General features: G+C 42.8%; 1 protein-coding gene across 2 annotated transcripts in view; it reads right to left on the reverse strand.

Moving 5' to 3' along the window:
* The window catches only part of RUFY3 (RUN and FYVE domain containing 3), a 35,756-nt gene continuing 10,720 nt past the window's right edge, over positions 1-25,036 (reverse strand). Inside the window, exons 2-14 of one of the 2 annotated variants that reach the window (XM_009482515.2) lie at positions 22,341-22,394; positions 13,017-13,190; positions 11,556-11,673; positions 9,692-9,793; positions 8,556-8,679; positions 7,665-7,726; positions 6,483-6,548; positions 6,309-6,378; positions 4,057-4,155; positions 3,245-3,325; positions 1,994-2,161; positions 1,149-1,246; positions 1-73 (exon numbers count right to left, since the gene is read on the reverse strand). In XM_009482515.2, the coding sequence (XP_009480790.1) occupies positions 1-73; positions 1,149-1,246; positions 1,994-2,161; positions 3,245-3,325; positions 4,057-4,155; positions 6,309-6,378; positions 6,483-6,548; positions 7,665-7,726; positions 8,556-8,679; positions 9,692-9,793; positions 11,556-11,673; positions 13,017-13,190; positions 22,341-22,394 (1,289 nt within the window). The remainder of the gene's footprint in view (positions 74-1,148; positions 1,247-1,993; positions 2,162-3,244; positions 3,326-4,056; positions 4,156-6,308; positions 6,379-6,482; positions 6,549-7,664; positions 7,727-8,555; positions 8,680-9,691; positions 9,794-11,555; positions 11,674-13,016; positions 13,191-22,340; positions 22,395-25,036) is intronic. The other variant, XM_009482516.2, reaches the window with a different exon arrangement.

A 25,036-nucleotide genomic window follows, 5' to 3' on the forward strand; every position in this document is an offset into this window, starting at 1 on the left:
CTAATGATGCTTCTGGATCAGTTTGTTTGCTGCACTATTTAAGGTTTTTGCCTGTTTCACCAAATCCTTTTCACTGTATAAGTAAGTCAGAATGAGGAGGATGAGAAAATGGAAAAGTAAGAACAGCAAGAGAAAGAGAGCAAATCAATTAGCTGAGTAGATATCATAAAACATTTCAAAATACAAATTTTCTACAAACAAAATGATCTTTTTTATAAAGAACCATTTACAATATAAACCCTAAAATAGGAGCGTTAATTTAGCGCAATGCCCTACTCATTAAATAAGTCCCAGACAATACACGTTGCTGAAAGCTATGCTTTCCCCTGATTTTCTCGGAGCTAGCAGGACAGTCAGGGCAATTCGCAGACACTGAAGTTCTGAACCTTTGGCCAAAGCCCCGCAAGGCCTGGCTTTGCGAGCAAGACAAAGGGGAAAAAAGGAGCACTGCTCCTTATCAAATCAATCCGACTGCGATGCTGAGGCCCTCCTAATTTCGTGAGGGTTAGTAACATGAGAGCAACACGGTCATCAGGATGGAACTTGTCCCAGTCCAAATGGATATTTTACCTATGGGCTATCTTTATCAACTTCTAGCAGCAGCCTGGCTGCCCTCTCATCTTCCTCCATTTACTTTCACATGAGGATTTTCTTCATGCTCACCTTCCTCAGAAAGTACGAGGCTGTTCATGAAGAGAATGCTTCAGCTGGGGGTATTTTTTTCAAAACGGTACCAGAGAGATCTGGAATAACCAGGCACCTCTGAGCCTGGCCTCTGCTGCACGCTTGTCCTTCCTGCTCCCACTGTAATACTGTCACTAACAGGCAAGAACTTCTCTGAGTTCATGTTTCTATTTTTTATCAGTGCTACTAGAGATAGTGATTGACTTGTAATGACTGGATACCATACAACAGTGCAGCTGATGTAGATAAACAAAGCTGCTATGTTAATTACTGGTTTAGTAGAATATTCTTTTCTAATGGAAGCTCTCCTGAGCATGCAAAGCATTTCTCCTAACAGCAGCTCAGAAAATTAGCAGCAGCTCAGCAGAGCACTCGGACTCTCTCCTGGTCCATTCAGGGTCAGTGGGACACTACCACTAGAATACACACATGATTTTATAATTGTAAAAGTTTCTTTTTTTTACCTTTGTTCAAGCTGTTTGATGGTGGCAGCCATCTGATTTGTTTTTTCTTCCAAACGGCTGTTTAATTCACTCTTCTGTTTCACTCCCATGTCCGAACTCTGGAAAAAGGAGCATCATAGGTTTTTTGTAAGTAGCAGTAAAACCAAAACGAACCACGATAAATCATGTGGCACATGAAACGAAAGGGACGGAAGCCAAAGAGGCAGGAGAAGGTGCTCAGAAAGCAAATGCCAGGTCCATATCGTGAGGACAAATGTCTTGGCACAGAGGTGCAGGCTACGTCTGGACCCTGCAAAAGGGCAACGCCATAATCAATGAAGCTTCCCCTATAATCCCTATTAATGCAGTACCTGCTAATATCATTTGACTGTTTTGCACAGAACAATTGACTCAAGGAGACCAGAAGCTCCTCTTTCCTGTTCTAAAGTTTATTTTAGGATTTCTTTCTGAGCATTGTGTGCTGCTCTTTGTCTTAAGAGTCTGCTTTTGTTATGACACAGTAACGTACCTAATTACACCATATACCTTCAAATACTAGATCGTACTGGAAGAGAAGCTACCATGGCTCAGTTTTTATACCACAAAGACACAGAAGATGCTTTCCCCAGTCACACACATTCCTGGATCGTCATGAGTCTTTCTTCAGCAGAAGCTGCATTTTCCTTTAACCTCCACCACATATATTTTTTCAAGCCCCGCAGCTTTCTTGCAGCAAGACAGAAGTATGCTATACGGCCTGTAACCCTCCCACACCTAGCACCTTTTAGATTCATAGGGGGGAAAAAAGAACAAGAGCTATCGCTTTTATCTGGAATTCACTGCGTCCGATTTAATTATTTCCCTACCTGCAGCTTGAAAGACAGTTCATGCTTTAGGGCCCTGAGATCATCCAGTTGCTGTCTGAGCGCCACCAGCGCATCTTGCTTCTCGCAAACATCTTTCTCCAGCATCTTCATGGCTAGCTCCATCTCCTGTCGCATCCCGATCTGCACCTCCAGCTCTTTCTCCACATCCTGGAACATACGGATCAGTCAGCGTTACCAGCCAGCTTTCATAGAATCATAGAATCATAGAATCGTTTAGGTTGGAAAAGACCTTTAAGATCATCCAGTCCAACCATTAACCCACACTACCAAGTCTACTCTAAGCCAATCAAGGGTAGACTAGACTGAACCATGTCCCCAAGTGCCACATCTACCTGTTTTTTAAATACTTCCAGGGATGGGGACTCCCCCACCTCTCTGGGCAGCCTGTTCCAATTCTTGACCACCCTTTCCGTGAAGAAATTTTTCCTAATTTCCAACCTAAACCTCCCCTGGCGCAGCTTGAGCCCATTTCCTCTCGTCCTATCGCTAACTACGTGGGAGAAGAGACCAACACCCACCTCACTACACCCTCCTTTCAGGTAGTTGTAGAGAGCGATAAGGTCTCCCCTCAGCCTCCTCTTCTCCTCACCACGCACAAGATAACCACCCTCGACCGGTGCTCCTGCCAATGCAGTCGCTACCTAGAAGCATGCTGCATTGCCACAGCGTCACAGTTACAGATCTGTCCCATCAAAGACGACTAAGGACAAGAAATCCACATTTTCGGTCCAATATTCAAGCAATGCAAACAGCATTACTAACAAAGAGTCAGAAAGGACTATACAGGCCCATCTTTCTGAGGGAGGGGACTAGAGAAAAGCTGGCAGACTTTTTATTTCCTAAAATCATTCTTCTTGGGCATTTTTCTCCCCACCAGCTGAACACGCTATATTGAATAACAGTTCAGACAGCAGCAATATGGTTGGGCTTGATGATCCTAAAGGTCTTTTCCAACCTAAATGATTCTATTAATATCCTTGTCTGCAAGGGAGATGTGTCAGACCTTGAAATGCAAGTGTCTTGCTCATTTTGAGAAGCAGACCTCGAACTGATCAATAGAGCCACAAAATTAACATCGCTTCTGACGAGACTGTCTCAGGTCAGGCTGAAGCAGGCTGGCAGGAATGAAAAAACCCCCCTAGCCAACCATTTTCAAAAGAGAGTGTCTGACACGGAGTTATTATGTGAAAAAGCCATTTGTAGCGAGCTCCAAGCTCACACAGTCCTTACCAGCCGCAGCTGAGTCTCCTCCTTTAACTGTTTTCGTGCCTCAGTCAGTGCATGTCCATCAGCAGTTCTGTCTTTAGTGACCTAAGTTAATGAAGACAGCCAATTAGCTTGTCATTATATGCTACTAACCCTCACATTTGTCGATTATTTGCTCTTCCCACCACTTTGAACACGATTTCTGCAACTATCAAAACTCAGAGCTCCATTCAGTTAATGCAGCATGCAGCTTCCACGTGAAATTACTCTATTTCCGTTTCTCCAAGGTGCTCAGTGCACTTCAACGGATGTGAAATAAATGGACAGACTGCCTGTTTTCAGAACCTTCACAATATACTAAGTACGGTTATACAACCTCAGAAAAAGATCTTATGGGTTTTAAAACGAAAACCAGATTCTGCCATAGTTACTAGTACTTTCAGTAAATCAACAACAAAAAAAAATAGTATAGATCCTGCTCCTAGATTTCCAAAAAGGGTAGCATTTCAGGCCAAAAAAGCAGAACTCCTATGTCCAAATTTTTCTGCCACCCCCTCAGTAAATCATCCTTCCTCCTGGCCCTTCGGACACCTCCGCCCAGCAAGCCAGGAACACGCTGTGCTAGCCCTCGGCTCTGCGCACGCTCACGGTTTCATCAGCTACGGCCAGGCAGGATTTACTGTGGCCAGGGTCCATCTGTCACCCTCTGCGGAGGACCCACCTGGAATCACTTTTATCTAGTGCAGTTTTTGTGTGAGATACATAAGGAAATACACCTACTTCTCAGTCCAATTTGGGCTGGGACTGCCCAAAAGGTTCAGTAATCGTTCACACACACCAACCTTACGATTGGACTCTAGGATGTAAGAACTTTCTTCTTTAACCCGTTCCATCTCTTCTTGCAGTGTAATAATCCTGTTGTTTGCAACCGCAAGCTGTGAACAAAGAGCAATGGTAACATATCAAAAATATACTTGACCATTTTTTTCCCCTCTCTAGACACATTTTCTGTACTCATTTTTTTACAAAGAGAAAAAAAAACCCAATATTTGGAGGTGGCAAAAGACAACTCGGCCTCTACCATGGCGAAAGACTATCTGGGAAAGCATCAATTAGTGCCAGTGTGATGGATTTCAAATATCAGCTAAACCAGAGACTTCCCAACCTATTTCGGTTCCTGTCTTTCAGTGAAGTTACTGACTTCTTCAGGTCTCTCTACCTGCTAGACTCTGCGTAACACGTGGCTAGCGCAACTCAACAGAAATCCTCACTCCGTTCCCCTTCCCTTGCCAAAGATATCAAAAAGGAAAAACGTGAAGGCACGGCAGCCAAGTTTTGTTGACTTCTAGCAACTGAGATGCATTACCAGAGAAGAAATACTCGCGTGGCTTTGCTAAAGCTTCAGTAGGTTTGGGCACACTGCTAGGTAGAGCATCTGAGATGTAAGATGCTCAAGGATTTGGGCAGGAGAGGCACAATGAGGACCTCATCAGAAGAGGAAGATTTGGCTGGAAACGAAGGATCATTAGCACACATCACCCTTACGAGACGGGGCATCTGCCTCAGAGGAATTCCCAATGAAGACATCACCGCAGACTAAAAGATTACTTTGAGCGTGTGGTCAAAGGCCAAAACAACTTCAGAAAACTCCTTCCGGCTTTGTAAATTGTAACTTACATAAGCCTTGCGCACAAGAAAAGCTCAGTGACATTCCAAGAGACCAGCAACCTTAAGTGACAAACCCAAAGAGAAATTACCCTGATAAAACTGCGAGTCTTTGGTACAGCTCAAGCCAAATACACAAACTGATGTGACATGTGACGCAGTTCATTAACTACACCCCGCAAACAGCCCTGGTTGGCACAGCGTGTTCCAGCGTCACTTCAATTCTTGCTCTGAACAGCATGCAGACTTCACTAAGATACAAGCAGGTAAATTATTGAAAATAAATAAAATACTTCAGTCAACATTGCAATTAATCTCACAGGTACCATGCCTAATGGGCACGGCACTCATACTCTGCGGGTAATAAATCAAGAGCCACTTATTATAGTAGCGCTGAGAAAGGTAGCCTCTACTGCAAATTTAAAAAAAAAATACTTTAATTGTAAAAAACATTTCTTACTCCTTAATTGCAAGAGCGGATACACTAATTTCCATCACTACAGCTTCTCATCACTTGGAATGCATCCATTAGAGTAGATGTTCAATAACCAGACACACAAACCTCCTTTAGCGAGGGCAAACAAGCAAAAAAGAATTTCTATTTCATATTTCTACTGCAAGAGCACTGAGACAGCCCAATCAAAATCATTCTGCTGAGCTAAGTGACAAGCGGGCAGAGATACTGTAAAACCGCTAGGATGAATCCTACTGTCACCCATTTGTCAGGGAACTGACCCCAAAAGATTTTATTACATTTATGCCACTACTAATGAAGCTGCAAGACCAGTTTTAAAACACAGGTTACACCTATGACTCACGCACCAACCATTTTTCACGCTCTGACTGAACAACGTTTTATCCATAATGATAATTTTTCCTTTATTTCTTGCAAATTGTGACAGGCTAGAGGGAACGTTATTGAAACATTTCAATTACTATCTTTACACCGTAGCAAACTTCTGCACCTGTCAAAATAATATAATAATAACAGACATCTAAAAAATTCTTTGGCATGTCTGGACATCTGGTAAACCTACATCAGCTGTACAGCATCCGAAACCACACCCACCGTGCAATTTATTCTAAGACATATTCAAAATATCAGGAAGCACTCAAAGACTTCAGAGGGATGAAGTGTATTCAGCAGCTTTTGGTTTTTAACATAAACATTTGGTTGTTTTTCCACCTCATGCTTAGTAGCAACAGCCAGTGTAATTCAGGTTACAGGCAGGTCAGTTATTCCAGTTCCATCGTTAAACACTCATCATTACCTACACCAGAAATCTGAAATTAACTCCTCCCTTACCTTCTGAATGCCCAATTCCAAAACCTACACCAGAAATCTGAAATTAACTCCTCCCTTACCTTTTGAATGCCCGATTCCAAAAGGCCAAAACATCCGATGATTTTCTATTACACTTACCTCCTCGGTCAGTTTAGTGTTGGATTTTTCTAAGGCATCCACCTTGGCCTGTAGGTTGTTTACTGTAGCGCTGTTGGAGAGAAAAAAGAACCCTACAGTAATTCCTTCTTTTTTAAAAGCCATTTTTCTATTTTGCTCGACTACATAATAAAGAAGAAATGAATCATGTCTTACCTTAAATGTCTATTGAGTTCTTCTACATAGTTCTTCTGGTCCAAAATAGCAGTTATCTGACCATCTCTGGGAAAAAGAAATATCATTCAGCTCAGCCGCCTGGATTCAAAGAACTAAGAGACGCCATTAAAGGTGTAAGAGGAAATGTGGCAGCATCGCCTGCATATCCAGCGTCCCGATACCCTAGGTCCCAATGAGTCTACGTGGTGCTTATGAAATAGCGAAGCCAAGGTGCAGTCTATGCCTTTATAATCACTCACTGTCCCCTGACTGCCAAGAAGCTGAAACCGCTCCATTTGCCTGGACGACGTTCAGGCATTTTGTGACACACAAAACAGAATGATTAAGGCAGACGACATTTCAAAGAGTACAGGAGTATTTCAAAGAAAAAAACCTGGTTTCGCACCACATTTATATTGGCCAGGAGTCATCTCACCAAAACCCATTCAAGGAAAACTGTCAACAAATGCATGTTTTGCATGCACTTCCAGCAGGAAATCTTAACTAAAGAAAAGGATGTTCTAAAAATGAAACTACAGATAAAATAAATGCAATCAAAACACCTGATCCTGAGGGATAATTATTAAATATATACCTGAATTCAAACTAGCAGAACTTCCTTAGAAGGAAGAAGTACTCTTGAAGAACCTCAAAAAACCGCAACACCTGACCCGTTTGTCAGTGTGCCCACACTGTAGTTTTCACCTGCTTGCTCTGAATATTGCACAGCTCCATTTGTGTATGCTGGTACAAGTACCTCAGGTTATTATTACAGTTACGACCTTTTCCAATTGGAGAATTTTTTTTTCTAAGGATATTAGGGTGCCAAAAATAAACTACTATCCTGCTAGCCATACAACTGGTGAAGGCTGCTAAGCTACTTACCTGAAAGGCTTTAAAGAATGGCAGACCTAACTCAGCAGAGGATCACTTGTAAAATATTTTTATCTTCAATCGCTAGCTAAGGAAGAACACACAGAATTTCTGGGAGACTTTCCTTCTCCCCTGCTCCCTCCCAATAATTCCAGTATCTTTTATATATATATTATGGTTTATTACAGAAGAACAATTCAGTCTAAGTAGCTTTTTAATTAAAAATGTAACAGCTTGCAAGGCAACCTGGAATTCTTGAATAACAAGTTACCAAGAGATAAGCAGCAGGACAATTGCGCTTGTACCTACCCTTCGCTGCCTTTCGTGCTGTTCCCGTCTTTCAAATACATTGAGAAATCAATAACTCCAACCTAGAACAGAAGAGCATGCATTTTACATTAAACACTTTTTCTAAGACTAAACACTGTCCATAGGCATGAAAGTTTAGAGTCATTCAGTTAGGACATCAGTACATGTTGTATTACAGCAAGGATTCATTATACCAGTAATCTATTCAAAATTAATGAAAACGTGGCGTATTTCAAGCAAAAATGCACGAGGATAAGCAGCAAGCTGGCAAGCGAGTCTTAGGACATAAGGACAAATCATTACCATCACCCTATCGGTATATACACTGCTTATGCAAGCTGGAACATAACTGCATCCAGGCTCATTTTCTTTTGTTCAACAGCTACAATGATCTCATCACACAGCATGAGTGAATTAACAGTTCTGCCCATCTCTCCCCTCCTTTTGGCTAAGTCAAAAAACAGGTAGATGTGGCACTTCGGGACATGGTTTAGTCTAGTCTACCCTTGACTGGCTTAGAGTAGACTTGGTATGTAGGTTAATGGTTGGACTGGATGATCTTAAAGGTCTTTTCCAACCTAAACAATTCTATGATTCTATGATTCTAAGTCCTTCCCCGTTTTCGCCTCCTTTTTCATTTACTACACTTCACTCCACAGCGACCTGCACACAGACCACAGCAAAGCATAACAGCAAGAGAAAACCAAAATCCTGAGTCTGACCTCAGCGCCGCCAGCTAACCAAACACCACAATCGTAGTAACAAGCTTACATCAGTCTTCTGCTACGTGTAGTAACAAGCTTGTATCTCAGTTGATCCAAGTCCTCTACAAAGGAGAATTCTTCCAATTTAAGTGAGCAGAGAAAAAAACATTAACTGAACACCCAGTACCTGTGAGTCCAGGTCCTCTCCTTTCATGCAGAAGTTTGCGTCGATGACATTCAAACCTACTAGGAGGCCAGCAATGATCGCACCTTCTTCTTCCATCATCAGTGCATTAGGCTCATAAAATTCACTGCAGGATGCACAGCAAGAGAAGACAAGTGTTGCATCTTTAAGAATCAACTAGAAAGATGCCAACTAGCACGGGATCCCTGCTAGTTCATAGGACAATATAATGCAATCTCAGCCCTAACAAAAACCCAGGCAGCGGCACATAGTAGACGCAGAAACTTACTCCTACGCGCTATCAACGTACTCCTGCTCTGCCTGAACCAATCTCTCTTAGCACAGGGAGTCTTTAGGTGAGCCGAAGACCCAATACGTAGGTGACCTGGCCCCTCAGCTGTTGAAAGGTGATGGAAAGTACGCATGATTCTTGAGTAGTGGTACAGCACACTGAAGATTTAAGACTGGGGCTTAATATCAGAGTTTTTTAAGTACCATACTTCTACTACTCTATTACATACTACTATTAACACAAGCCACTGCCCCATTTTCCAGTGGACGACACCACATTCACCTTTCTAACCCCAAGTCAGCTATGGCTTTACATGGACAGCCAACAAAAACCTGCTTGTTTGAGCAAAGAAACACCAGCGTATTTATTCAATCCTACCGCATTACACAGACATAGGAGTTCAAATCCACAGACTTTCAATTAAGCTACAAAATTATTGCTGGTTTATGAGCGGGAAGCAGAAATAGAGAGAAGTGAAATGACTTGTTCCAAGCCAGATGGTAATGAGGTGGCAAGGTCAGAAATAAATCCAGGGCCAAGATTTTGCAGACAGGGAATGCTGTATCCCCTCTGTACAAATATTTCACCCAAATAATCTCTTAGGAACCAAAACTTGTGTTTATTCTAATGGATATTTGAGACAAAGCAGAGAAATAAGAGCTTCTGAATTAAGAAAAAATGCTAAGCATTTTTAATTCCTTTACAGGAAGCTCTGCATTTCACAAGTATTACCTTTTCTCAAAAAAAGTACATGCATACTTTACCATTTGGGTGTAAAAGATCGTAAAGTTCTTACAAGAGGGCAGAAGATAACCTAACCTAATCCGAGAGCGAGCTCGGCGCTCACCTGAGAAGATCCTTTCTGTTAATCAAGGCTTTCATGTATTCTGAAAGTTTCTTCTGCATTAGAGCCAGGCGAAGCCAAGCTCTTCCTCTACCCACAGGTGTCCTGCAAAGGCCAGAAACAAAACAGTTAGAGATACTGCAATGCACACTCACAAACAGCTTTAATAATCCCATTCTATCTGAAGTTTCTGCATCTCAAAGATAGAGCTGGCACTGATGAAAACAGGGAAATACAAGGTATTTAAGTGCAAATAGTTATGGACAAGTTTATCCAAGCAATCACTGCTTCTCTCACAACTAATTATCTATTTTTTGTTATACTAAAAATATTTCCCTGACTTTACCCCTGATGGATGTGACTACATAGACAGAGATCAGCTGCTTCAACACCTCACCTTCTAATTCAAAATCAGTTTTGCATACGGCAAGTCAGAAGAACACGTGTATACTTCAGCTCAGCACAGATGCCCGAGCACCACTCTTTCAGGTAGGTGTTAAGTTGGGTGAGACTCCACAAAGACAACCGGAAACACAAATTCAGTACTGTTCAACTATTTTGCTCACGAACACACTCACAGAATGCAGTGGGTTATAGTCACAGTCCTTCCCCCGCTGTTTCTCCTGGCAATCTGAAGCACGCAGCTTTACAAATACGGCAACCGATACGCTGCATCACAGCCCTGGCTCATCTACCCTGGCACGCTGGCCAGGAGCCAGGGCCAGATGCTCCCAAGGAAGGTGTAAATCCCCCGTGTTGAGCAGTATTCGGATTAAAAGGAAATTTCTTGTCCATCTCCAGCAGTCAGTCAGCTGTCTTATAGCAAACAGCACGTGGGGCACTTTATTTTCTAACCTTAACTAGTATACGCAGCAACTGTCCACGGAAGCCAACTTCATTACTCCGCACTCTTGACCTCACTAATACATGACATGACGTTTCCCAAGAGTTACTATGAACTCAAGGCCAAGGTTTAGAAACTTATTCTAAAACTGTTCTTTATTTCGATTTATTTAACGTTTCCATATTCTTTTACAACAGGAAAAGGTAACAGGAGCTCTGGCACAACACTGTTGGCACTCCAGGCTGGTCCTGTAAGCTGTTCCAGGAGAAGTCCTGCACAGATCTCCAGTAAAAAGCACTTGTCCATATGTACACCGCTAAATACTAACACGAAAGAAACTGTTATTGAATCTATTCACCTCTTCTTTCAGCAAAGAAGATTTAATCCTTAGTCCTGCTACTCATACAAAAGCTTCCTTATACCCTTTTTTCTGTTCTCCAGGCTGAAAGCTTCTTACAGTTTCTTTTTAGTGTGGAAAAAGCAAACCTGAATGTGTGGTCTGAAATAACTATGACATTTTTAAAAGCAATATATGCTTAAAGTGTTTTTTTTCCTCCCCTCTTTAACATAAGCTAGTATCTTCTCCAACTTTGTGACTGAGATTCCCTTTTACACAAACTTCACAAGTTTACCTGAATTTATTTAAAAGAAAAACTACCTCTATCAGCATCAAAACTATTTAACCTGTAACCACCTTCCTTCCAATTCCCTTCCTCTTCAGTCTGACTTCAGAGAGTCAGTAAAGGCTGTTCCCATTCCTGAGACACGTCGTCACACGTTCAGTGCTAGCAATAAATGCACCGTTGTCCATAACACCCCATGTACTTAACACGGAAAGAATATATCCTATCCTCTCCTTCTGCAGTTCCCTGATTAAGAATAAAAGAGAGTAATGATCCATTTTTATCAGCCAAAGGGGGCAGATGTATTCCTGAAGGTGATGTTTGCCCCTCCTTCTCTTCTTCACCATCCTTCTTAAAATAAAAAAACATACGTGCTTGCGCAGTAGGAGACTGTACTTACTTCAGCCCTGGGAGATCCTTAACACTTGCTGTAATTTCTGCTGCTTCAGGAACAAGTTTTTCTACTAGTTCTAGAGGTCCCCAAAATGACTTATTTTGCCCAAGAAAAGTCTTTTTGGCTAGAAAAGAAAAAGATATAAAATGAGCCTGTTAGACCCGTGCTGACTAAATACATTCTCAAACATGGTCAGAGTGCATGAACGGTAGACAAAAACTGCCAGAAAGATTCTTCTGGGACTGCTGCTGGGCAAGTACAACAGATGACTTTTTATGGCCAAGTGTGGCAATTACCGGTATCATTCAAATAAGGTAACAGGAGCTTGAGACCGACGCCAGAAAATATTCCCTACACCCCCAACATGCCAAAACAACAACATCTGGTGATAACCAGCAACTTCGATTCAGTGCTAGAGGTCAAAATTTCTACTAGGATGCTGTCACTGTCCCTAAGTTACACTTGTGTGTGCATGGGAATTTCTTCTCACTGACCATCACACTACAAAGAAATGGACCGCACCACTTTGAACCTGCTCTTTCTCCGTAGCTGCCAGGGGCTTCTCTGCACATCCCTTCCTCCCTCAGAAAAGCTTTCTAGTGAGCTCTAGGCACTAAAGCTGGAAATTATTTTTCTTATTCCATAGTTCTTACTGCTAATTTCACAGCAGCAGTGAGAAGACCCGAAAACTCTGTTAACTTCAAACTGACGACACTGGCAAATGGACAAAGGAGCTGAAGAATAGGAACACTTCTCCCTTGCACAATGTTACTTGAACCAGCATAGGAATCACTTCTTCCACACATAATGCTGAACACGACTACTAAAGAAGCACCGCAGGATGTACGTATGGGTGCCGAGAGGGCATTTAATATCCTCTGCTTTTCCTCTCAAGCTACTATTGTGCAAGGGCGGCACATCAAGAGAAGTACTCTGGTACTTGGCAATTTTAGTTGTGACTCCATATTACATCATTAAGTATATGCTCTGCTTGCTATTTTAGAAAGCAGCTTACAAGACATTAGCTGCACAAAGCCAAAATCCTCAGTTTTGACAGAATTGCTGAGATAGGACCTCCGTGTTGCAGTTCCTCTTCCAGCAAGAGGACCGCTGCAACCCTAAAGCACGAGGAAGTGCAGAAAAAAAAGGGAGTCATGAGGTTGCTGAGGAGCTAATTTTATCACTGATCACTTAGTTAACACTGGAGTCATCTGAAAAGCTGTTTTAAAACCAGCAAGCACCTGCAACAACTGTGAACTTTTCACCTGCAGTGTTATACCTTCAGGAGATATTTTTTCTTCCCCTTTCTGTGGCCTGTCAAGCCACCTGTGACCACAGCAGTGGCCCTGCTCACCCTCTCTTTAGTCTACTGTAGATTACAAAACCAGATTTTTACAAGAAGATTGCTCTTTATCGCTCCTACACTATGACAAACAGCCCGGGAGGACTCTCCTCAAGCGAGGTTACCTTTCAAGCCGTGCTTAAGGCAATGTTCCATCACAACGAAGAACTGCTGAAGAGGTGCATAGTCGGAGTCCAGCGTCCTGCCCAGATTGAGCGCCGATTCAATCAACCCCTTGATACTCAGTTTCGCCATGTTCATCAGGTTCATGCGTTCATTAGCCATGAGATAATTAGGATCTATTAAAAAAGGAAAAAAACATACTGTTGAGTAACAAAAGCTATTTTTCACACAGTAAGATATCCTGTATACGCCTCTTCTGTCCCTCAGCTTTGAAGCTGTTTTCAGGGGCAGTGACAGTTTCATGCGACGCACTCTCTTCAGGCCTTTTGTTGAGAAAAATCAAAACCTAACTAGCATTTTATGGCCGAAGCCACAATGACACAGGAATACGTCATATATCACATTAAGGGTGCCTCAGTATTTTAAATAACCACAAAACCTTTAAATTTTCAAATTTTGAAGACAGGTATTATATTGTGCTTTACATCTCGACAATGTGTTACTGAATGCTACAGCCGTCACTTGCTCCAACTCAAATCCCCAGCTACATCCAGCAGCTACAAACTGGTAAGAGTTCTCCACTCGTGATTTGTTCTTCCATCTAAAGCCAACCAGGAATCCGCTCGCACTTAATCCATCAATGCGTCTTTCCACCCAGGTCTTGCATCTTTACTTCTCATGACTTAGAAAAACCCCAACCAACCAACCAATCAAACAAACAAAAAAAACCCCCCAAAAAAACCCCAAAACTTAGATGTAACATGGAGCTAACTCCCAATCATCTCTCCATTTTATCAACACTACTGTTTTTTACCACTGACAGTAGGGAGCTGATCTTCATGGCTCCTCTGACAGCTCACTCTAATTCCCAACACGCATAGCTCTTCCAAGACTACGCTCTTCCTCTACCACATTATAAATATTCAGACCTTTATGCTTGCTAGTTGCAAGAAACAAATAGACATCCATCTTCCATTCTACACCCTGCCTGCAGGCCTCCCGCTCCCTGACCTGTATAACGTGCCCGCGCCAACACCCATCCTTTCACAGAGCACCTCTCTTCCCAAACACCATCAGTGCATTTCCAACACCTCAAGAAACAAACTCGTTTACAACAGTACTGTCCCATAACTGGAGTGAAATTGTCCTACGGCCACAACAAATAAAGTGCACTTAAGCTTTAGGCCTGGAGATACCCAGTAATAGAGAGAAATTCTTCCTACAAAAAGGATGTTGCATCAGTTGCGAGTTTCGTTCGCATCTGTTGCGCCTGCAATCTCCCACCCAATTTTTGAGCAAAAGTTCCTTGGCGCAAGGGGGTTCATAACCCTGTAAGGCACATTTACTCTAGGGCTGCTGCAAACAGCCATGGACCTGTGAACCAATTTACCGCCTTCGCGAGGGAATTTAGTACACCTAGCAGCAGAAACATGACCAGAGGACATCTAAGACGACATGTCTAAGCACAGGGCACACATTTTATCTGCCGTACTTAGAAAGCATGCTTGCATTCAACAAGCGAGTAAATATCAGAGACTGAAAACCCTCAACTAGAACAAAAGAAGATACACTTCTAAATAAAATGCAGGGGAGCACGTAGCTAAGTTCAATGAAAGAAGCCATTAAAATGTCTAGAAATCTAAGCAGGGGAAGAATGGCTGTTCCTGCCAGCTCTGTGGAGTACCACCACACAGACCCACCCAGCGACGCCCACAACCCTCGGGGTGTTCTGAAGCTCTTTTTGACTGTTTGTAGGCTCTGTCTCTTCAACATACGGACAGCTGAGAGCGATGTTTTAAGGAGAGACATAGGAACCTCTCATGGTGAAGGAGGCGGGGAAGATGCAACCCTCATCCTCAGGGGATCCAGTTCCTAAGTTTGGGTTTGTACTCAGCAGGTTTGCCTCTGAGTAAACATCAGATCTCTACTAGTCAGGTGGACTTGAGCTGTCTGGATCATTAACAGTTCTCATCCTCTTGTCAATACAACCATGAAGAACGATTCCATAGAATCACAGAATCATTTAGGTTGGAAAAGACCTTTTTTCTTGCCATTCAAAACACAACAACTTAGCCAAAAGAGGCCAAGGGATATATTCTTCTGAGACTACTGCAGTCTCCTACAGGACTTGTCCTGATGATGCAAGTGATCATCGTGTTTCATCACGATGCTGATGCTGACAAGTCCAACTGCTGGAATGCGAACACCTTGTCATCTCAAATGTACTGCCACTGCAGTGAAGCATCTTGTCAGCACCCACCAGCCAAAAAGAGAGCAAGGACCAAAACTTTATAGAACCACAGAGTCATGACAAAGCACATCGTTCACACTCCCAATCCTGGGTATCTCCCGCAGGTTGAAAAGCACTGTAGGCCCAGCAGCGTGTAGCCAACAGGAGTCATATTTGATGTCAGTAACCCATGGCTGTATCCAAAACAGGCAAGAAGAGTAGCAACTGCTACCGCGCAACTGAGACTCCTTACGCCAGACAGGAGACACTGAAAGGCACCTTAGGGTTGGGAGACAAAAAGCAACTACTGAAGCGGAGACACAAACATCCTCAATCAAAGGACCTGAGAAATTATGAAAGGGAATCAAAAGAGAGCATTTGTGAAACCTGGGAACAAAGGCGCATTTGCTGAATCTGCCCCTGAAGCATGCCACGGTCAGGTTCCCAGGGCTCCAGGGCTAGCTGGCACCCAGGCTGGTGAGGTCTCGTTATTGCTGCTTGGTTTTGGGTGGCCTGTCTGCCAGAGGACAGGCTGCTTTTATCAGGGATGCTGCTGGTGGCTCACAGAAACACTCAGACCTAGCCCTGGGGCAATAGCACTGGCAATACTGCAGTACCCCTCATCAAAGGGGCTCTGATCAATGCCAGCTGCAATTGCCATCAATCAACAGCCACCCATCTAGTCATGCTCCAGGCCACATCTGCTGCCACGGACAAATGCCGCTTTGTTCTGAGAAGTGGCAAACAAGTCCAGTTGTTCCTGTGTTTCCACTCGATCGTCTACTGCCGAGGGACAAAGTGATCAAAACCCCCCTGAGAGTTTTGTTTTACTAACTGTACCGCCTTCGAGCACTGGTAGCCTGGGCTCACATCTTATAAAAACGCTGAGACTAGGCATCCACAGTTTATTTTCATAGTTTAGTAAACTTCTAAGGACTCATTTAGGAACACAATTCTCACAGCAGCATTGGACTGTATAGAAAGATTTAATTTAGTGGGTGATTTTTATCGCCTTCGCAGAACTCCTACTGTTTGGAGCTGATACATTCGGCATGCGCATCAAGCCGATTACCTGTTTTGTGATTTGCGATCCATTTTACGATTTGCCATGTAGCTAACTGTCAGCATTACTAGGAATGCAGACTCAGCAAAAAAGTCAGACGCAATATTACACACAATTGCAAAAACTGATTTTTGTACTTGCAATTAGAAAAACCCTTCTGTATATCTTCTTCTCTGTACTTCTGCATAAAACTAGTGAACACTGTCTCCGACAGCATCCATCACAGTCTCCCTTTAAGAGTGTATGAACGTCACTACAGCATTTGCTTCTACCGCAGAGAACTACTGTCACAAAATTGTGCTTTGCTTCAGTGCCATGATTCAAAATCCGCTCATAACAAGCTTATCTGGTAAAAAAACCCCATCCACCACCTCCCTCAATACTTCTGGTAGCACAACTCTACCTACAGCACGTCCGTGCTTCTGACCACGACAGATAAACCGGCAGGAATCTCTAGTAGGTTTGAATTATCTGAGGCAGTTTTTATACGTACCCTCAAAAGAGTAGGGTGCTGCAGTAAAAGAAACAAATAGACTTTTTTTCTTTATGGTTTAAATACATTTCGAAGTCTAGATTGAACATGATTATTCGCCTGGCCAGGCTTTGAAGAAAAACTCCTATGCATACCCACGCTATGCGTACTGATCTCAGTAGCGAGATCAGACCCTTTCAAAAAGCTGAGTGTTTGCCTCCTGAACATAGCTAAAACTTTTAAGACTTGACTTAAACCTTGTTAATAATCACAGCTTCTTTCTCTTCTCCCCTACCAGGGGAACAGCGAGACACGGGAAGACAGAAAGACCTCCTCTCCTCTCTAATTCTATGATTCTACAACCAAGACAACTCCCCGCTGGTCCCGCAGCGGCGTGCCCCAAGCAGCAAAGCATTGCCGCAGTACAGAGCAGCCCCGCGCCCGCTGCCCGAGCCGCTCATTGATCCAATCGGTAGCAAGGCAGGCACGCAAAGCGATTCTGCTTAGGTGGCGAATCAAATGCTAATGCAAAATTAAAGAAACCATAGAAGACAACTACATGGAAAATGTTACTTTGGCTATGGTTATTAGCTAATTTGAATTATGGTAGAGTCCAAGGACAGAGTTAGAATCAGAATTAGAATCATAGAATCGTTTAGGTTGGAAAAGACCTTTAAGATCATCCAGTCCAACCATTAACCTAACATTACCAAGTCCACACTAAACCAATCAAGGGTAGACTAGACTAAACCATGTCCCCAAGTGCCACATCTACCCGTTTTTTGAACGCTTCCAGGGATGGGGACTCCACCACCTCTCTGGGCAGCCTGTTCCAATGCTTGACCACCCTTTCCGTGAAGAAATTTTTCCTAATATCCAATCTAAACCTCCCCCGGCGCAGCTTGAGCCCATTTCCTCTTGTCCTAATTAGGGTCCTACGCCATTATATACTCACAGGTAACCATGCACCTTTCTTAATATTATCGAGAGCTGCTGCCTCACACAGACCTACACCGAGGTCAAGGGCACCGTATGCTTTTTGGGGCAAGGCGCATGGTTTTCCATGAACCTGAGAGGTCTGTGACTGCTGTGTGTCAACTGGGGTCAATACTACCCTAATTAAAAAAAAAAAAAAACCAAAACAGCAAGCATAATAGAGGGGCGTATGAAGCATGTTCAAGACAACTAGATTCTTTCAACACTTTTAAGAGCTAATGAACATCTGAGCTGATGAAAGCGCTTAGGAAAAAGGAAAAAGGGCTATGCTTTCATTTAAGAGTAAAATGCGCAGTCACAGTCTAAAGAAGTGAAAAATGTTTTCATCACATTAACTAATTAAAGGTTTCTGCTTCATTAGTCTGTTGTGAATGACGGTGCTCTGCATACGCAGCTTATCTAAGAGTCTCATCTTGCAAACCGATTAACTGTTACATAGTGCAAAAATGGATAAAATCCCGAAGATTTATTCCAGAAATTAAATCCTAAGTAATTTATACCATTTTTATATGTGCTGCAACATATACAGCTTTAAAACTGAGTATAAAAGAGCAGGGTAAGCAAGCAAAGATGATTTTTACACATTGAGGCTACCCGCCTGGCTTCAAGTCAACCCAGACACTTTCTGCTTTGACAGTCTGACCCTGATGTGCAATTGAGATTCTCTGTTTGAGTCAATACCTTCTCCAACTTTCTCTTTCTGCCTCTAACGCAAAAACTCTACCTGGGTTTTACTACGCATGCCATGTCGTAAACCTTACAAAGCAAAGTCTTGGCCCTTAAACTTCGCCTTTCAACGTGGTTTGGATTTCAACTGAAATAACCTGAAATTCTCAAGACACTTCCGCTATTTAAAAATTGTAGCTTCTACACAACAGGCGTGTTTTCTAACCAGCAACCTTGCACATGGGATGTAAGTGGTCATGACTGAACTGGACTTGGGTCCCACCAGAATGCCAGGGTAAAATAATCAGCTCATCTGACTGTTTCCTTAAAACACTGAACTCCCAGGTTTCTAAAGAGTTAAAACTGCCACAATCGTTCACATGCTAACAGCACGAAGAGCAAAGGGTTCCTGAGAAGCTTCCATGAAGACATTTTCAAAAGCATCCAAGAATCTCAGGAATCCTGTAATTTGTTTAAAAGGTAACATATGTACCTAGGAACCCAAAAGTCAAGGGAAAAGTCAATGCCATACTGGACCTCAAAGGGTTAAGCTGCAACCGTGGTCTAAATACTTCTCACCTGGTGACAGTCAATTTTATCCCTCCTCATACTGAATGACCCTAAAAGAATTAAGAAACTAAAATAAAGCTAGATCTTTGATCAAATGCATGGAGTCATGAAACACTGCCGATGTGAACAAATCTGGCAATGAATTAGTATTTCAGCAAGGTTCTGCATGTCCTGAATCCATCTTAAATCAAGGATCCAAACGTAAAGCAGTGTGAAATTTAGAAAGGCTGCTTCTGTGCATGGAATAGAAACGGCATCTTGCAAAGAGTTCATGCCGTATTCGGATGAACTGGGATATGTTAAGGGTGAAACATGTGCTCTCGAAACAAACCAGCCAGCGATCTACAGTGCACCGAGTTTCAGTTAAGCAAATTCACATTAGGAGAAACATTAGTTCCAGCTGCTCAGGCTATGAAATCATGAACACATGTATAATTTCAAATAAACGTGGAAAGCAAATCCCTAGATAAATTAAGGACTTTCATCATTTTAACTGTCTTTTCCTTAGCCTCTGTTCCACCACACCGCACCATGCAGAAGGTGAGAAAATTCCTCTGGGCTGACGCTCTCTCTCCACAAATTATCGACCGAGAGCCAAAAAGCAGCAACACAATGTGCATTTTTCTCCGAATAATTAATTTAGTTCTCCCCTAGCAGCCTCGGGTCCTGGGCCGGCCTCCCTAAAATTCCCGCCCGTGCACAATCTGCTGCAATGATCTGCCATCCAAGCTATTTGCTCTTGTGATCCAGACTCCTCCATTCATGATGAACAAATAAGCTAAAGCCAACTAAGGCTATTTTAATGCTGCAAAAAGAAATAGGGAATTCAACACCATTACGTATTTTTCAAGCTTCAGTTGAAGCTTTCCTGACATTCCCTTACATCCAAATGCCTCATCTGCCTTCCAGCAACGCAAGCCCCTGACTACCATTCTCAAGGATGAGGTGATCCACACTTTGCGTATCATGCAAACACTCCCTTAAAGGTAAGCGATGAAAATAAAAATGGGGATTCACAAGTGAAAAGCAGAGGCATGTCTGTTTCTGCAGAAATTCTACTCATTTTTTGCTTCTATATTCAAAATTCAACCCGTCTACTCTGCGGGACTGTGGATCAACTGGCACGCAGCTGAACTAACACCATCTCACCAAAATGAAATCTGATTTCCCACGAGAGGAAACATTTTCACAGAGAATTTAAAACATTGCTTCATTTGTTCTTGCTATTATGTCCTTAATGTTGACTTTGGAGGGGGAAAGCACACTCCACATCAAGCACCCATCGGTCTCTATCGACTGCCGAGGAGGACAGTTTCCCCACACACATCTAGGCATGTAAGAGTTCCAAAAAACCAGAACAGAGTGGTGGTCATGGGAAATAAAGATACAAGTGAAAACAGGCAAGACGCCCATTTCAAATGCATCCCACCCCGACAAAATCAATGCAAAAAATCTGTACAGTGTTTAATGGGAAAAAAGTCTCAAACCCTTTTCTTCCTCCCGCCAAAGACTACATTGGCTATACCCGCTGCTGGAGCTGCTGGGGAAGCAGAATTAGCTCTTGTGCCAGGAGGGAGAACATCTCCCTCGTTTACGAGGCCACCAAGCAGAAGCCCCGGCACGTAACCAAGCCCAACAGCTGAGAAAGGCACCATTCGCAGATGACCAGCAAGCGGTCCGTGGAGTTAATGCATCTAAACTCATTTTTGTGCACAACATATCCTCTTTCAAAAGATTCATACCATCTGACTCTCCAAATATACATAAAAGTAAGTTTTGCTATGTCATGGTTGATTTTGCTTTTTTCTTCTGCCAGAAACATGCTTAAAACTATCTGCACTGGAAGGTTTTTTGTGAGTCCCAAACCTAGCTGCGTTACTTTGCCGTCCTGAACTAATCAGTTATGATTCTAATGACAATAGCAACGACATATTGGAAGACAGATGTATCCTTCACAGTGTTGCTCATGCTCTACCCTCTATTTATAACCCTGGGTCCATAACATAAAAGTGCTTCGCTTAATTTCACCGTTTTGCTTTACCGAGTTTCACGTTTAAATTGCTTATCTGTGCTACAAAGAAACAAATGCAGTTTTGGGTTAACATCCTACCAGTGAGAAGTAGACCAAAACTGAGTAAAACACTGGTATGAAAACCATGGGATCTGCAACCCGCAACACCTTCGAAAACACTCAATGCACAAATTGGCAAGAAGAGCTGAAACGCATCTGCTGACCTTCGTCCTTTGGGATTATCAGTGTGAGACTAACGGGACAGGCTCAGAAGTCTTCTAGATACCAAGAGCCCTGGCTTTAGCTTCTAATTTGAGATTGCCATTTTAAAAGAATTTGCCCTGTATAAATACTCCCAACCATCCTTCTCTGCTGAAATCTATATTCTTCCTAATGACGAGCGCTTCAACTTCTCAGCCAGAAAAGGAAAATTCCCTTGCCTCCAAAAGGTGTATTAGCCTTTTGTGCGGCAAACCCTTTCATCCCAAGCATGAACAGTTGCATTTAGTCAACAAATTACAAATTTACTTGAGTGCATGCTGAATTGGGGATTCAAGTATTTCACGCTTGCATCATTTTTAAGAATCAAGTAAGAGTCACTACAAAAAAAAAAAATTCTCATTTAGTACTTCACAAGAGTTAATCAAAATTTGCAATGCAAGTTTTAGAGTCACTTGTGCAAAATCTCGAGTTGATAAACAGAAATACTTCAGAAAATCTGAAGCTTCGGGGTGATTTCTGAAATCGTTTTTAAAATTTAGCTTCCACATATTGCTGCAACCTTTTAAGCTGCGTTCGTATCGGGCTCAGGAAAATAATTGTCTCGGAATGCATTTAATATAAGTAAACTAGCCCCTTGTCGATTCACTTTTTCTACCTCTACTAAGTAAAAATAGCCGAAAATTTTTAAAGCCATTTTTTGAAGCAACATTGTATGCACATATTTTCCATAGAGAGATCAGTTCAGAACGTAGAAACCAAAACTGATCACACGGAACCCACGAAGGGGCTGATAAAATTGAGAAGAAAATCCTTCCCAATAGCCATTTTAAATGTAAATTAATACAATTGCAAGAGCAATGCATACACTCGAGTGATCAAAGGCGTTTTCTTTAACACGCTAACAGCAGAAACCAAACATCCACACGGAGTGCAACTAGTACAGCATGTTCTGGTTCAACCAGACAAGCATGTTGGGAAAGCCACAGCTATTCACGCTGGAAAGGAAAACTCTATTTTGCACTCGGGCTCAAAATCAGAAGTCAAATGCCAATCATTAGTGGAAATAATAGCTGAAAGATGTTGGTGTGGCACGCACCTTCAGTATCATCGCGCAATTGCTCCACCACATCTGTCAAATCCTCCCAAGAGTCTTTGCAAACAGCAAAAAGAAAGGAAAAGAAAGAAAACGTCATGCAAGCCATGGTCTAAAGGAAAGATTCAAAATCAAGGTGTAAGAAAAGGATAACTGAAAGGGAGATTTGCATAATACAAGACTTAATTCATAGTGGGAAGAGATTTGCAAGTCAAAAGGGTTTATTAGTCTGCACAAAGCAATACAGCAAAGCGTTTTTTTTTCCTGGGGAGTCAAATTAAGGTAGGCTTCGGCAAAGCTTTGGAAGCTTTGTTTCGTTCTGCATTACGACGAGCAACGCTTCTGTAAAACACATCCTAAAAAGCAATAAAAGCATTATTTTGTTTGTAAGAGCAAAGCAGTAAACCTTTGGTATTTAAGCAACGTCAGCATTTGCTTCGATTGCCTCCTACCCAGCCCCCAAAGAACCCCCCAAGAGGGAAACACAGCCACATGTGAAAAGCAAACACATTTCAGGAACAGGACACGCTGAGGACATTTAAATAAGGTTAAACAGAGCTTTAACTCCGTTACGACCGTCACTCCAAATGAAAAATCTTGCAGAGCTGATCCAGCTGAGCCTGGACACGGGTCACGGGTTTTACATCGCCGTTCTGAGGATGATTCAGTAAGGCAAAATACAGTAAGGCAAAAATGAGGAAAACACCTCTATCTCCTTGCCGGGAGCCTGCAGATGGCTGACAGGCACAGGGAGGAGGGAGGTATCCGGGGAGAGGAGCAGGCAGGACAAGGAAAACTTGTTTCAGCGTGCCCACTAATTCCCTGGTTCCAAACCCAGAAAGCAAAGCCAGACAAAGCCGCGGAGGGTCTGAACCCGGTGGGATTTTCGGCTCCCTACTTACGTGCCTGCTCTGCCCAGCAGAGAGGGGAGCTAATTTGCGATCGGTTGAACAGCCGAAGCGCAAGAAAGGCTCTGCTCCCCTTTACGGGCCAACTGTGCCAAAGTCCTGAGCGAAGTACACATACTACTAGGACCTCCTCCCTCCCACGGAAAAGCTATCACCAGCCTCCTCCCGCCGTAGGAGCCAGCGCTGGCCAGCAAACAGCAGAGGCACAGTCACTGCGTTTAAAGAAGAAGAAAAAAAAAGAATTCTAAATACCAGTACAACTAACAATTCCACTGATCCCCAAAAGCTTCCTGCACTGCAGTACCACTCACCAACAGTCTTGTCATCCTTTGAAACCGTTTTATTCACATAGCTGATTTTTAGCCATCAGTTTTCTTCATAAACCAGAAGTTCACTTCTTCCCCTACGGCTAAGCATTCCTGCAATACTGAGTCCAGCAGAAAACCACCACTCCTTGGGTCCTGCCTGTGCACCCCGGTCGAAGCGATTGACTGCTCTAGATTCAGCAGGGATTTCTCCTCTCCTTGTCAGGGAGGGACAAGCATGATCAGGTTCACCTACCTCTCCTTGCTAGGAGCAACAGGGAGTTTCGCTTGAGAAATTCCCCGCTATTGCAATAACAAAGCCCTGGCGATGCTCCTCCCACGTGCAACACTTTCAGCTTGTGGTCTTTTATTACAGGTGTTACAGCTTTCTGTAGGTTTAGGAGACTTTTTGTAGCTCAGTGCAGTGGTGGACTGACGGGTCTGATGCTTTCCTGGACCCTACTGCACTCTTACCTTGGAGTGCTACAAACTGGACTCCGTGACTCATGGGTCACTCCTTTCCCTTTTTTTTTTTTTTAGGACTTAAAACAGAGATGTTAGTGTGAGTGAGAAATTTGGTATTTGTAGAAAATGCTTTGCGTAACAACACTACATAAACAAGCTAATACGGCTAGTATTTTCTAGCTGTATTTCTAGCATTTCTGCAAATGAATCAGATGAGAATCCACCTGCGCGTGCAATGATTTATTTAACAGCAGTTTCCATCGCGTGCAAATATCAGAACCAGATTCTGACCATCCTAGAATCCCCACCTGCAAACTGAGATTGAAGCCAGACACCGTCACTGAATGGTCTAACACCAAGGGTTTGGGTTTTTTCCTTTATCTGAAGCGTAAACAGCGAAGAACATCTCATAACCAAATACATTAGCTTGGTAACGGGGACAGAGACAATTGCCAGGTTTCACTTGATCTTTCACGTGATCTTTCTCGCTTGGATTTTGTCGCTTCAAACCCCTCCCTACGCGCACCACGTAGCCTGCAATTATTTAAGCTCTCTACTCCTCTAAGCCTCTTTCTTTGCTCAGCTCTGTATCCAAAACACACCCAAGACCTCCAACCTACTATGAGAGCCGTTGCCTACAGGTAGTGAGGCTTATACACAGCAGAACAGGCTTTGCTTTCTCACTGCTTCGATTTTTTAATTTTTTCTTTTTTTTTAAATGAACATAGGAAAACGCAGTGCAGTCCAAGCAGTCAGCACCCCCCCTCACGTATCTCCCGGGCTACCTTTCACAGAAAGGTAAAAGAAACCTCACACCACTCTGCTGGCTCTATCTGGACAATTGCTACCCACTTCATGGCAAAGGATTAAGGCTTTTTTTTTTTTTTTTTTTTGACCCTTAGCAAGCGATTCATGTAACGCTGACAAACATCCAGTGGAGTCACAAATATTTTCTGCTATAATATCCCTACAGGCAAAAATCCTATCCTCTTTCTAGCGAGAAATGCTTGCAAGAATTGCA

The sequence above is a fragment of the Pelecanus crispus genome, chromosome 4 (assembly GCF_030463565.1).
Source record: "Pelecanus crispus isolate bPelCri1 chromosome 4, bPelCri1.pri, whole genome shotgun sequence".
NCBI classification, from domain to species: domain Eukaryota; kingdom Metazoa; phylum Chordata; class Aves; order Pelecaniformes; family Pelecanidae; genus Pelecanus; species Pelecanus crispus.